Genomic DNA, 14,714 nt, shown 5'->3' with positions numbered 1-14,714 from the left:
TAATATAAAGAAAGAAGCTAACGTTCCAGTATGAGGAATATGTGTGACTACTGAAGCAAAAATGTTATGATAAAAAAAAGATTAACTACGCCAACAACATGGTGACAAAATATCCAGCTCAGAGTTTCATCAGTGGTGACGCAGGAATGTGCTGAAAGAACCGTCAGTATCAGCTTACCTCAACAAATCTACGAGCTGTTAGGAGCAAACAAATGATCTGCACTTTACTGGAAACAATAAAAAGCTCCAACGAGGTTTATTCCAAATATTATTTATTGAAAAACGAATATGTTGCAAAAAAGTGGTTATAATAACAATAAATTATTAGTCGACAGTACATAACATATGATATTTTCTACAAAGCAATATAAAAACAAACATAAATATTAACTTAGCACAAAACATCTAAAAACCCTTGAGAATCGATCACAGGACAACGTGAGTGTGTTTGTGTTAGGCTTTGCAGTCAATAAGCAGTTTAATGCAGAACCAAACAGTCCCCAGTCTTTTTCAATATAAAATCAAAAATCAGACAATATACATGTTATATTTACACTGGGATCAACCCAAGTATCTGGTGGAGATAGTGTTCTGAGAATCTGATACAAATCTGAACTGCCTCCGCTTAAGAGCGTTAAGAGACAAAACAAGCTGAATCTGAACCAGCAGATATGTTTGTGGTTTGAATGGAACCAGTCGAGCCCCGAAGTAACATTTATCATTTACTCTTATCAAGAAGTCTGTGACACAATCTTTGCACAAAACCTTGAGAAGATAAGCAAAAACATTCCTATGTGACTTACTGAGCTGTGCAAAGTAAACGTCCTGTGTTGACTGAGGATTCTTCTGGGTTATAAGTGCTACTGATCTGGAGTCTGTCCCTGTGACTTCTTTGTATAAAACAGCTTATAGAGAAAGCCAGAGATGGGAGGAGTTTTCAATCGTTCCCGTTACATTCATTATCTAATCCTCCGGTGAGGTGGAGGCAGAACTGTGAAAACACAGGAAAACTTTGTACGCATGAACAGATTAAAACAAGATGGACCTGAAGGAGGAAAAGTTTGTTCTCTCCACATATTCTGTCATATTATCACAGCACTGAACAGAGAACAGAGAACATGGAGCTACACGGTGCATGGAAACTCTTGTGCGTCTCTGTCGGAGTGACCTTGCGGCTTCAAAATCTCCATGAGTTCAGATCCACAGAGTCCCGAGAGTCCTGTGGACCTCACAGTCCATCTTCCCACTGATAAACAAATCTGCTGCTTTACCCACATGTGCTCATGGGTAACAGTTATCCAACGTCATCCTCTTTGCAGCCCCTCTTCCTTTTAGACCGGGTTGGCTTTCATTATCCCGTTGATCCAGCTGATGTAATTGGTGACCCGGGTGTAGACCCCGGGTTTTTCCCTCTGGCCGCACCCGTCGCCCCAGCTGATCACACCCATCAGGGTCATCCTGTCGTTGTTCCGACAGACTAGCGGCCCGCCGGAGTCTCCCTGTGGGATAAGAGTGGGGATGAGAGTGAGTGATGTCATCAGCACTGATCTAATGAGGAGGTGAAGAGGAGCAATGGGGGTGTTCTCACCTTGCAGGCATCGTCCAGGCCTCGGGTGTCACCTGCACACAACATGTTGGGGGTAACAGGGCGTCCGGACAGCACATCTGGGACACAGCGCTCGTTGGGCCACAGGCGGACATAACCTCTCTTCACACGCTCGGAGTACTCTGCAGAAACTGTGGAGAGGGTTTGAGTTACTACTCCAGCGGCTGCTATTCAAAACGGGAAAACCGAGCTCTGTGGAAGAGCTGGCTCACACTGCCCTCCACTGGTCAGTCAACATGCAACCTTAGTGAGAGCCCGTGAATTATAAAAGATGTTTGCTCACATTCTTGGTCTCTCCCGTAGCCTGAGATCTCGCACTCGGTCCAGCTGGGCAGCGACAGCCCCGGCTCGGGCAGACACACGGGAAGAACCTCCGGGGAGTTTATAGCACAGATGCCGATGTCTGTCTTCAGCTTCAAGAGAGCTGCAAGTGGACAGTGACCAAAGGAAAGTCAGGGTAATGCACGAGGGGGAAATGTGGGATGATGACCGAGGGACTGTTTTAGGTTTTAACAAGCACACTTAAATTTCCATTTCATCACCGCTGGGGGGGAATGTGCAAGACATGAAATGGTGAAAGATTTTGATTTGATTTTAATTTAGTTCAAATTGCCACTCACCAATGTCATTGTCATATGTTTCGCTGTCAAACTTCTCATGGCTCCAGTACTTCTCCACCTGGAAAATCTGCTCACTGCTCGAGTTCTGTTTCCGGAACGTTCTCCCCAAAATCACCTCCAGCTTTTCTGCTTTATCCCTGAAAAAAACAGTGAACGTGTTTTTATGTTGCACGACACACATTTTAAATAGTGCACGGTGAAGGATGTGTCTTACTTTTCCTCGAAGCAGTGCGCAGCAGACAGGACCCAACACGAGTTGATGAGGACCCCTCCGCATCGGTGCAGGTGAAGCTTGCTACGGCGCTGGACGACGTTGATGGCCGCCTGCCACGGCTGATCCGTGATGTCGGTCTCTCTGCCCCCGAATATGCGGAACGCCGGGCGGTTCAGGGAGTTGTCTAAACGCTGGCCACATGTGGCTGCAGGGAGGAGAGGATGACGGTTAAATAACCAACTGAAAACACATCAGGAGAAATGGACTCCTACTGATGGAGGATGAGGATGTTTTACCTCCGTGGTTGTTGTTCCTGGTCGGGGCCCGCGGGCCGAGAGTAGTGATGGTAGATATTGCTAAAATAGAGGCGACAAGAAAGGGCAGACGATTAGAACCAACACACGTTCCTGCACTTTAAAATGTATTATAATATGTACTATATATAGGGTTGACCCTGGACAGGTCACCAGGGTATCACAGGGATACAGAGACAAACAACCATTCATTCTCACATTCACACCTATGGTCACTTTAGAGTGTCTGATCAACCTAACCCCTATCTGCATGAGGTTGGACTGTGGGAGGAAGTACCCAGAGAAAACAGGCCAAACTGGGATTTGAACCGGAAACCTTCTTGCTACGAAAGTACAATGAAAGAATGCGAACTCACAGCATTTCGGTATGTCGCACAGCTCCCAGGTCAGCCTCATGTTATTGTAGGTGTGACACCATGGACCGTCATCAGCGTCTGGATTCCTGTCGGGTAAAGGAAGAGGAAAATGAAACCCACTCCTGAGTGCAGGGGAGAGGCCGGGGGGGGGGGGGAGATGCCGGGGGGGAACTCTCATGTATGTTTTAGGATATTGTGCGTGCTTGGATCTTTACCTGCAGAAGCTGTGGCTGCCGAGCCCGAGCTTCAGCGCATCCGACCGCCAGGCGTTGTTGTGCTTACGCTTGACAGCAGGAGAGTCCCATGGGAGACAGCTAGAGCCGCTCTTAGTGACAGACGCTGTGCCTCTGTACGACTGACCAGAGCCCAGAGTACATTCCTGGTACTTATCTGCTCCGAAACACACACACACACAGAAAACAAGGGTTTAACCGAGCTGGAACACAGAGAATTGAGTGTTTAATTAGTTTTGATTTTGGTAAAGTTTCACCTTCTGGACATTTGGGCATAGAACAGAGCTCCCAGACGACCTGAGTGCCTTTGTAGATATAACACCAAGGAGTGCTGTCGCTGTCTGGGTTTCTGAGAAGGGAAAACAAAGACAAGGACAATGAGGAAATGCTGCACGTTCATGGCTCACCTCATAAATGTAAAAAAAAATCATCCTCACATCCTTACAGTTTTCAAAGTTCATTATTCAAACACGTTTTTGCAAAATCAGACAGAATAACACATCATCCAGTTCTGCTCTTTGTCAGATTTGGGATTTTCTGCCTCTGTATAGTTTATACCCTCTGGACCTTTGCCTGGTCTATGATGAGTCTATGAGTCATGTAAGAAGCATTTAGTTATTATAAGAGAATTTACTTAAATGCCAGAATACAATTCAAAATGTGGGGTCAACTACCAGAACCCCTCCTTTATTTTAATTGCATGGACACAATGGACATTAGCAGTTTATTCCCACAGACGCTCCAGCTCCGAGCAGATCCCTCCGGTCCCATACCTGCAGAAGTTGTGGTTTCCCAGTCCGAGACTGCTGGCGTCCACTTTTCTCGCCGTGAACTTTTTCCCCCTCAGAGACGTGGCGTTCCAGTTGATGCACTCTGCTCCCGAGTGGCTGATGCTCCATGTCCCACGATACCCTTCGCCCCGGCCCACCACACACTTCTCCTTGTTGTCTGTAGGAGGGAGAGACAGAGTTAAACTGAATATAGAGTCACTTATTTATATGTGAGACTGATTCTAAAAAAATGACCCGACGCAATAAAGTAAATTTATTGGATCTGGAGCCGGTTGTTCAAAATATTTGGGCGAATTATGAAAAACATTGTTATCTCTTAAATAACACTAAATTCACAACTTGTGTCTTTATAGTGGAGTTTTCCAATTAGTGGTTGAGAAAACAGACCAAACATAAACTATGATGATTGTAAATGTCGTCATATTTAGTGAGTCTGACCTTCCCGACTCATTACTCTTTCGCTGGATTCACTTGACTGTGACCACTGGGGTTCACGTAATTATCCCACTGGGAGGGTGGGGTGTCCCTGAAGCCTCGAAGAGTCGCCCGCAGAAACACAAACATTCATATCCCAGAATGTCTTTCCAGTGTTTATACTCTTTTCCCTCTTCTCTCCAAGCCGCAGGCCAATGACACCTCAGTTTGAGCCACGCAGTCAAACTGTGACCTGATCGAGAGTCACTGACTGGTTCATAGAGTATTGGAATCAGTGTCAGACCCACTGTTATGGACGTGGATGAGTTATTGTTTGGTTTAAAGAATAACTTGTGAATGTGAAATAAATTATTTAAAGGTTTCTAGCTACAGTATTGTGTGGATTTCCCACTTTAAGTGTTAAACTAAATATTAAACTGAATTTGGGGGTTTTAGACTATTTGGCAAACAAAATCTATGATGTTCATATTTAACAACTAAAGTGTTTTTAATCAATTGAGAAAAACCTTGACTGACTCCACGTCAGTGACAAAAATCTCTGTGGCCTGTGGCGTGTTGTGTACTTACTGATCTCACACTGAGTCCCACTGAAGCCTGCAGGACACTGGCAAATGTAATCGGACGTGTACACGGCCTCCTTACATGTTCCTCCATTGTAACACTGAGACACGTAGCAATCTGGAAAGGGGAGCAGACAGGGATCCTGTTAGTCAGTCCTACAACAACCTCTTCTTTGGTACATGAACAATTGGAATTATCAGAATATGATTGATTGGCCATGACAGCTTATTCTAAAGAATTCGATTAGTGGGTTTTGTCTCATGTGACAGATGCGATGTTGAAACTTTGAGTTCCATGTAAATCTCTGCTCATCCTGACATAATATCCAGTAGAGGGTTTATTTCTTGAGCAGAACTGGTTTTATGTTATCATCGGTCCGGTTCGTCATTTAGTATTTCAACATTTCCTAAAGGTTAGCGTTCAGAATGACAGCACCCCACTCATCCCCCCCCCCCCTGTCGAATGAGCTCACAGACGCTGCAGACCAAAAAAATGTGGTTGCAATTTGTCTGAGGGAGGGGCAACCGTGCTTCATAGAGTTTCGTCAATGAGGGTGAAAGTGCGTACGAGGGCTGGTCTGGCAGGAGTGTTTGAGACTAAACTACACCCACTCAGAAACCAAGCGGATCTTCATCGGGATGCACTGAAATAACAGCGATTTGGACACACGAGCGAGGAAAGCCAACAAAAAAATAATCATCCGAGGTTTTTCACGGTAAGTTAGAGGGGAAAGTGAAGTTGTAATGGAAGACAGAGGTCGGTGAGGGCAGGCCAGCAGATCCACGGACAAACCCACAAACAGAGGGATCGTGACATGCTCATCGTGAACAGGACAAGTGGGACGAGGGGGGGGGGGGGTCGGTCTGTCAGTCCACAGGTGTTTGTGTGTCTGTGCGTTAATTTCACACTCACTGATGACGGGCACAATATGACAACGCTCTCGTCCTCTCAATGCACAACGGCAATACTCCACACGCTGTCCCCTCCATCGCAGCCAAGAGTCGCCATAACTACGCACTGCTGATGTCTCACTATCCACACAACGCACTGAGAACACACACACACACACACAAACAAACACAAACAGTGAGTATACAGCCAATCAAACACAGAGAAAATCTGAATCATTGTCACATATAGAAGTTATAAACATGAATATACAAAAAACAGAGAAGAGGAGCACAAACACGTGGATGACGACAGAGAATTAAAAGGGGAACATGCAGATGGGAAGGGTGGTGATGGTGTGATTGGAGAAGAAAGAGAGTGTGATTGGTGCTCACGGGAGGTGTCAAAGGAAGATGGAGACTTCTGGACATGAATAATCAAAAGCGTCCGTCTGGCCGGCTGCCTGTTGGGCTCACCTCTGTAAAAGCGGGTCCCTCTCTTAGAGCGGAGCGGCCGCACCTGCAACACAGGAGATAAAGTTAAACTCAAAGCGGCCCAGGATGGTTGCATGGTGGTGGTTTCCATCCAGGGCTGCCAGGGAACTTCTCTTCAGGATACTGGGAAAATAAACATGCAGAGGAAACTTTCTGCACACAGAGTTGGTATGAATCCATCCGGACCAACATTACGCTGCCTCTAGGTTTAGCCAAACATCACATGCAAGATTTAAAAGTCGGCTGCAGGACAGTAATGAGTGTCTAACCAATTAAACAAGCAATTTTTTTCATTAATATTTTAATAATTAATCATTATTATGTAGATCCATTTAAAATATTGCTGTTCAGTCTTGCATGTTAAAATTTTGGGAAGCCAACACCAATAAATCAAAGCCTAAAACTGCATTGCAACAAAACACTAATGCAAAAAAATATATATTTGAGGTAGATGAGCTGAAAATATGAATATGTTATACTTACATTGTCCGCTAGGCCGCAGCAGAGAGCAGATAGAACAATGAGTAGTCCAAAGGATCTGGTCATGCCTCCTCAAGTGGTCTTCACTTTACTGGAAGTAGAAAATAAAAAAAATAATAAATACAAATGAAAGCGCTGATACCATGATGCATCCTCAACGGTTTTTTGGACAAAAAATGTAAATAAGAAGTTGATTGAAATCAGATCTTAGCCACGCAATGTCTAATATAAAATAATATGAAGGTAAAATAATCCTGCTGTGAATAATGAGGTCATTTATTTCCAGGAATCTCTTGACAATGATGCAAACACATTGACAACATAGGCAAATTCATTTGCAAAAAAATGTGGATTGACTCTCTGTGCAATAAATCGTAGTCATGAATTTGTCATCAAGACTGAGCCAACAATTGCAGGAAAGCGATTGACCGGTCGACTTCTGTTTCTGTGTTTGACTTCCTTCCTCCATCCCGATGTCTGCCTCTGAAATTATCCCTTTGGAGTGAGGAAGCCCATTCGGGAGGAAAGGGTGGACACGGCGAGGTGCTTCGGGGAAAGCGGAGGTCATTTCTAGTATCTTGAAGTTTGGCAGTCTCATGGGCGAGTTCAAGTTTGTGCTGTATACATATTATTTACCGGATTTCCCATCTTGTCCCATTCCTCCTACCAGCCCACTACTTCAACTTATTTATATTCATGTCATAACAGTAATCCACAAATACCTCTGTGTCTTCCCCACTGGGAGTAAACAGGAACCAGATTATCTTCATGGCAAAAAAATGAGACACTGACCATCACGATTAAAATAGCCCAATCTGGACAAACCCTGCAGCGATGAAAGGCAGCAACAAACAGCAGAAAGCTCCTGCTTCTCCGACAGAGCAAAGCTGCAGCTGGAGGAGGATAAAGTGACTCAGGACTTAAAAGGGAAAGCGGATAAAACAGAAGGAAAAGCCTCGAGCGAAAGAAAAAGTCACTAAACTCATATTTCCCTTTTGTACTTCTAGAAAAAGCTGTGGCTATCGGACTTGTTCCTTTTCTCGATTTTATGGGATTCACAATATGAGAGGAGGAGGTGTAGATGAGGGTTATTGTTGGTCTTCAGTCAAGTGTGAGTTAACGTGAGTCACAAATAAGGAGGGGGAGTATAGAGAGGATAATTAACAAAAGAAGATTTTAGCAGAAATGTAAAAATGGCTTCAGAATGAGGAAGTTCAAAGCGTGTTTAAAAAGAATGCTAGGAAACGTCTACAGACACATGCGTGCAAATAACATGACTTACAGCCGTCTGCACTAACAACTCTATTCTAGGGGAGGTTTTTAGAGGCCGGATGGTTCTCCACTGACTCACCTTCTGTGGTTGACTGAGCTGATAGAAAACAGAAGGGGGTTTGATATATCAGTGACGTAATCCATCAAGGCTGGTGACCACAAACACAGACCACTCAGGGACGTGGAGCTAATCGACAGCCCTGTAAAAAGCTTTACTGTACATTCTGCTCATTGTTCCTGGGAACAAAGTCTCCCACTCAGGACTTCATCTTGAAAACATGGACAGATACATGCGTTCACAGGCTCACCATTAGGAGGGCAGCTCCCTTGATAGCGATCCTTGCCTCAACCAAATAGGAACCCTGTTGTCTGCTGTGCACTTTCCCCCCCCCCAACAGAGCCCCACTGGCAGGGTGGCAACCGAGCAACCAGTTTTCTTTTTTGTTTCCTTTGTGCAGCTGTTCAGTCGCCCCTCTCTGAGGCCCTGTCAGCTGAAAACATGTGTTTCCTGCTACGACACTGCCAGTGCGTGGCCCGTGCATTGCATGGCAGAAATGTGTGCAACTATCAACACACACACACACACAGAAACCCGTCCAAACACGCACACATCAGACACGAACATATGTGTATCCCACCCTTTTTTCAGTCAGTGGTATCTGACATGCAGGGGCCCCTTTGGGGTGCAATGATCCCTGCTCCATAAACAATCCCACAATGCAATGGGCCTGATCTTAAGCTGTTTTTGAGGGCTGTCTTTAGTATTTAACAAAATCTCATAATCATGCAACAAAGGAAAACTCTTTTAATTTTATATACAGAGGGACAAACTTTCTAGAGCTGATCAACTCAGAATCTTTGACCATAAAGAGTTTTTATCACAATTGGCTTGACTATAGATGTTTTCACTTAAAATTATGGAGACTTTCTATTAAAATACATTAAATTGGGATTATGAAGTCGTCAAACTGGATTGCGACCAATCACAAAACAGAGATTTTTTAAGACACTGGTGACAGCTACAGTGTTACGGTAAAACTGATCAGGTCAAACAGCAAAACTGTTTTTAGTTCAGGTTTTCTCAAGTCTTCCTAACTTTTCTGGTCAATAGTCAAAACCTAAAATACATTAAAAAATGACATCATAACCACTAAAAGATGTACTACATATTACTATAATACTCTTCTCAGTCCACCAAGGACAAGGAGATACAACTTTATGTGCATGAGGGGGTCACGACCAAGAAGAAGAACCAGAGCTATTGATATTCTGACTGACAGAAGATGTGAGGTTCATGATCAAGCCTCTCTTAAAATCGGGACAACGCTCTCCCACTGGCACTGCCGGGGTTAAAGCATTCATCAGCTACACCCAATCTGTTATTTGTTGAAACATGTGTAACCGAGTCTGCAGCATGCGGAGAGTGTGGTTCCTTCAGTTAGTATGTCAAATATGAATGGAAGAAATGGAAATATCAGCCGAGTAGCAGCAGCAGCCAGACTGTGAGTCAGCCGCTGGTTTTCAGATGCTCCAATTAAGTGAATCCAGTTTAGATCCTTCCGACGTAAAAAGGCAGACACGCACACAAAGACAAAAAAACACATGTCGAGACCTAAAACAAAAGCGGCTTTCCGACAAGGCTTTAGTTTCCCATTAGTGTAAACTGGGAACTGGTTTAAGTGCTGAACACACACTTTGACTTATTGGCTGTGAGTTCAGGGGACCATTAGCGAGGATGTGTAATGATGATGGCGAGCTGGGTTGGTAAAGTTTTGAGGTGAGACATTCTCGTCCTCCAACCGCAACGCCAAAATGTCAAAGTCTAAAACAGTGAGCATAGTTTCATCTGACTGTGAAGTTCAAATACTGGTTCACTGTTTGCACTTGAAAGCGTCGCTGGGGTTTTTTACTTCCTGTTTCATGTGCGAATGTCAGAACTGGTTCTTGATAAAGTTCCTAAAGAGGCTGGACTGCTCACACACTGGGACCCAGGTGAGTAACTGGCAAACTCCTGTGGTCAGTTTCTCAACAACATTTCTTAGAGAACTCACCAACTGTGGGATATAGAGTTTCCCTTCTGGTGCCACATCATTCTTGCAGTGTCATTTTCCAGGCAGCAAGTTTAAACATCATATTTTGAACTGGTTTGACCGGCTGGGATCCATAAACCTGTATTTCTTTCTTTGTTTCTTCAGTTTAGGTGTTGTTCCTTCATGTGTGCATCATGTTTGCTGATGATGTGTTCTGGCATGTGATGTCCTGTTGATAACTAAGCTACTTAGAGGACTTTATACACTCTCAACAGGGGGGGGGGGTTTCAGTGCGATGCAGTGAACCAGCTGTGATCTGGCTCTGTAAAGTCCCGCAGAACAAAGAGCAGCATTGTTGCCTTCCAGCTTCTGACTGTGCACAATATGAGGCCTTGTCCTTATCATGATAAACTCGTAAAACCAAAGGAAGCAGGTGCTGACATTAGAAATGGGAATAAACAGTGGGAGATAATGGAGCTGAGAAGACTATGTGGGAGGAGATGAAAGGATGGAGAGGGCGAGAGAGAAGGTAAAAGGAGTAGGATGAAAAGAGGGAGAGGAGGGAAAATGAAATCAAATCCCGGAGGTAAGCAGAAAGAGGGTGAGTCGTCCTGAGTCACCCAAGCTTCCAGGGCTGCACAGACACAGCTGTATAAAGAGACACAGATGCAAGCATTGAGGGGATTTACAACAAGAATCGAGAACATTAGAAGAAGAAGACACAACCTCCACATTCACTAAGGATTCAGTGTCATCCCATCGCTCCCACAGTCTGATCCAGCTCTATCCCGTCTGACCTGCTCTCCACTTACGGCTTTAGGACCAAAACCACTGATCCCCCTGAGTCACAAACCTCAGTGTGAGGCATCAAACACAGGTGACTGACCACACTGCAGGGAATGCATACATACTCAACAATCTCTCAACATGCGACGCAACAGAGCTCCAGAGTGACGGAGAATGTCTGCGCTGCTGACCGACGCTGGGGAGAAGAAATTCCTGAAATGCAAGCTTGTGCGTAAGTCCACCTCATTAGCTCGATAAGAGCCTGCCAGTGATCCTACAGAATTTGGCTTGAGTGGTGCAAGTACACACACACACACACACACACACACACACACACACACACACACACACACACACACACACACACACACAATGCCTAGGACATTGACTCTTACCGTAACCAAAGTGACTACTTGCCTAACTATTAACATAAACCAAACCTAAACTTAACCTTAAAACATGCCTTCACTATGCAAATGTGTTTATGTTAACATATTTAGGTCCCCACAACACAAGTAATACCACTCACACACACGCACATGCTGAGAATCTCTGTATCTTATAGGGACAGTCCAGCACAATATGTTCTTTCTTGTAACATTCAGAGAAGCAGCCACAGAGCACTGTATGATCGCGTGTTGTAAGCAACGTTGATAACAACAAAGTACCTGATTTACTGTGTCAAGCGTTTGGGGATTAAACTGGACTGTTGGTGAATTGGTATATTCTCACCCTAGATTTAACAGGTGGATGGAGGGAGGTAAATAAAGAGCCGCTGGAGTCACAGTGAGTAAAAGTTGTGATGGGAGATAATCGAATTAGAAAACACAAAGTAATACAACAACATATCCGCTGTGTGTTGTGAGAGAACTGCATCTCTGTGCAATGAGGGGAAATGAATGCTCTAATCCCAACCACCATACTTCACAAGCTTCAATCCAACAAGTCTGCTCAAATGTAATATCATACATGCAGATTACTCAATATGGCAGAAGTATTAATTATCTTATTTCACATTTGGCTTATTATCGTGATATGAAACAAGAGAACTGATCCATATCATTATCCAATCACATTTTAACGATTACATTTACATTTCTAAATCAGAGAAAATATTTTTAAAGTTACCCTTTACATTGATTAAACTATTATAACTATAGGTATATTGTTATTAGGTTTATTCATACTAAGCATGGCAATTCCTACTGTTTCTATTTCAATACAACTTTATGTAAAACATTCTTTCACGCATCAAATTGCAGCTTTGCAAAATGTGTGTTAACTTTAAGCTCTACAGCCTCAGATAATGGTGATGCTCTGATGACACTATTCAAGTCTTCATTCTGCGAGAAACCGCACGTTGCTCCGTCTAAAAGGATCTTAAAAGCGACAGCATGCGATTTAAACAAAAAGGAAAAATGCTCTTACCGAGGGTGAAGTCTTCTGGAGCGGTTATTTCTCAGTGTGTTTGCGGCAGACGGCTCGGTGTCGCTGGGATGAGGCTCTCAGACTGTGCCGGGTATCTCTCCGCTCGCAGCTTTTATCGCAGGGCTCCAGGGGGGAGGGCTGCAGCTGTGACCTCAGCGGGGGAAGCGTGGCTGACCGGCCGGATGATGATGCAGCCTGCTGGGTGGTGCCGATACGGAGCCAGGCCGTCGTAACACCTCCCTGGAGGCTGGGCGAGCAAATCACGTTTTTAACTAGAAACTGGAAATAAATATTTTCTTAGAATTTACTATCAATGACAAGTATGGATTTCAAAGTATTGTAGCAAATTTTAGACTCTACATCACCTGCAGTTGGAGTTTTGTAACTAAAGGTACATTCAGTGTTATTATTTGAACATAAGTGAACTATTGCAGTCTCCAGGGCCGGACTAACCTCTTACAGGACCCAAGGGCAACATGTTGTTTGGCCCCCATTGACTCCCACCATACATAGTCTTGCAGTTTTATCTTTTCACACAGAAACCAACCACTAGTACAGCTGAGATGATTACTTGATTAACTGATTCACTGGTTGACAGAAAATTGATTAATAACAGGTTTAATATTTGACTAATCATTTTAGGAGAAACATCACATGAAATATTGTTTCCTATACTTTGCATAAATATTTGGTTGGGTTTCTACTTTAATAAACTTCAGAGGAAAGCATGTTTGGGTTTATGGCAGTTTAGACATTTTATGAGCCCACACCAAGTCATATTAACCAAAATATGTATGAAAGATTAAGAGAAGTAACATCATAATGGTATTATGCATTTTATTTTCAGTTATTTGGATGTGATATTATTGTAGTCGGGTTACTTCTTCTTTTAAAGTGACTCTAATTTGTGTTATTTGACATTAACACTGACTTACTATGTGTTTTTCACTGTCTGTGCTTTTTGGCAGTCTCAATATCTGAGTGGTTAACCGTTTGGCACCTGGAACCATTTGTCACACAACCATTATCCTCTTTTATTGAACCCATCCCTTCCTCAGGAAATCAGTCATTTAATCAACCTCAAGATTCATTCAAGCTTTTGTTAGAGCTGAAGTGTCTTTTTTTCACCCTGGATAATTAATGTTCATTGTTTTTACTGTTTGTTAAATCCACATTAAACAGCAGAGAATGCAACACTTTAGTACGTAATAGGCAGGGGTTGTTAACTTTGCGTCTGTCCTCTTGTTTTTGATTAGAGCGTGCACACACACACATACACACATATACAGACACACAAACAACTCGTCTGACAGAGTATCATGATTTATTCTCCATTTTCACTTACAAACAGCTTCATTGACCAACTGACCATTTAAGGAACACTTCCTCCCTGGTTTTGGTTTTGAATGATGCAGAAAGTATTTCACTTATCCTCCTTTTACCCATTATTTACACTTTGAATGACAGTCAGCTGTAAACTCTGTGGAAGAATTACAGAAACTGTTGTTGTTATTGTTACTGTCTTAATGTGGGAATGAATACTTCCTCAGTTTGTTGCACTCAGATGCTCCAGATATATAAACAAAGTATCAACAACTATATTGAATACACAAGAAATTCTGTGTGGCAGGAACACAACTCAGAGATTCCTATCTAACATCACTCTAGCATATAACAAAAACGATTAGGATTGAGTTGGAAAGAAATATATAATTAAACAAAGAATTGTTTTGTAACCAGCTGTTAACTGTAGGCCATGTTTATTGGGACTAGAATTCTGTATTAGCAACCCACTAACCCCAAAAGGCAAATACAATGTCAGCATAGTCATCAGTCTAGAAGAAAAATGAACGAGCAGATAATGCACCACAATGGGGTTATTTTAGGAAGATATATAATATTAATATGATAAAAGATCACTACCATTTGGAACCAACAACATGGTGTCAGTTAATCCATTGCCTTAGTAGCTGTTGCTACTAGCACCAGTGTGTTTGATTGAATAAAATCTGAATAAAAAAAACGACAGTGAGACAGATAAATGTAGTGGAACATAAACTCCTGTATAATAATATGTAATCAAGGACAACATTCAAACCAGTTCCACAGGTTAGGTTTACATGACTAAACGAAGCTAAATAAGACAACAAACGTCTATCATTATGACTTCCATGATTCCCTCTCTCTGTTGTACCGAAGCCTCACT

General features: G+C 43.1%; 1 protein-coding gene across 5 annotated transcripts; it reads right to left on the bottom strand.

Moving 5' to 3' along the window:
- Positions 1 to 255: 255 nt before the first annotated feature.
- On the bottom strand, positions 256 to 12,654 carry plat (plasminogen activator, tissue). 5 transcript variants are annotated; one of them, XM_053421625.1, is made up of 16 exons: positions 8,573 to 8,612; positions 8,344 to 8,361; positions 6,996 to 7,083; positions 6,414 to 6,537; positions 6,043 to 6,177; positions 5,137 to 5,247; positions 4,117 to 4,291; positions 3,601 to 3,692; positions 3,326 to 3,500; positions 3,111 to 3,196; positions 2,737 to 2,796; positions 2,441 to 2,645; positions 2,227 to 2,363; positions 1,890 to 2,030; positions 1,589 to 1,737; positions 256 to 1,499 (listed from the first exon to the last, which is right to left on the bottom strand). In XM_053421625.1, the coding sequence occupies exons 3-16, from the start codon at positions 7,056 to 7,058 to the stop codon at positions 1,332 to 1,334; spliced, it is 1,821 nt and encodes a 606-aa protein (XP_053277600.1). In that variant the 5' UTR covers positions 7,059 to 7,083; positions 8,344 to 8,361; positions 8,573 to 8,612; the 3' UTR covers positions 256 to 1,331. The 5 variants fall into 5 exon arrangements, with proteins under 5 accessions (XP_053277600.1, XP_053277599.1, XP_053277602.1 ...); XM_053421624.1 differs by lacking the exons at positions 8,344 to 8,361; positions 8,573 to 8,612 and adding an exon at positions 12,509 to 12,654; XM_053421627.1 differs by lacking the exons at positions 8,344 to 8,361; positions 8,573 to 8,612 and adding an exon at positions 12,509 to 12,654 and having other exon boundaries at positions 6,495 to 6,537.
- Between the last annotated feature and the right edge of the window lie 2,060 nt (positions 12,655 to 14,714).

Source organism: Pleuronectes platessa, chromosome 4 (genome assembly GCF_947347685.1).
Source record: "Pleuronectes platessa chromosome 4, fPlePla1.1, whole genome shotgun sequence".
Lineage (NCBI taxonomy): Eukaryota > Metazoa > Chordata > Actinopteri > Pleuronectiformes > Pleuronectidae > Pleuronectes > Pleuronectes platessa.
Note: the sequence above shows the minus strand (reverse complement) of the source record. Positions and strands in the feature narration are given on the sequence as shown.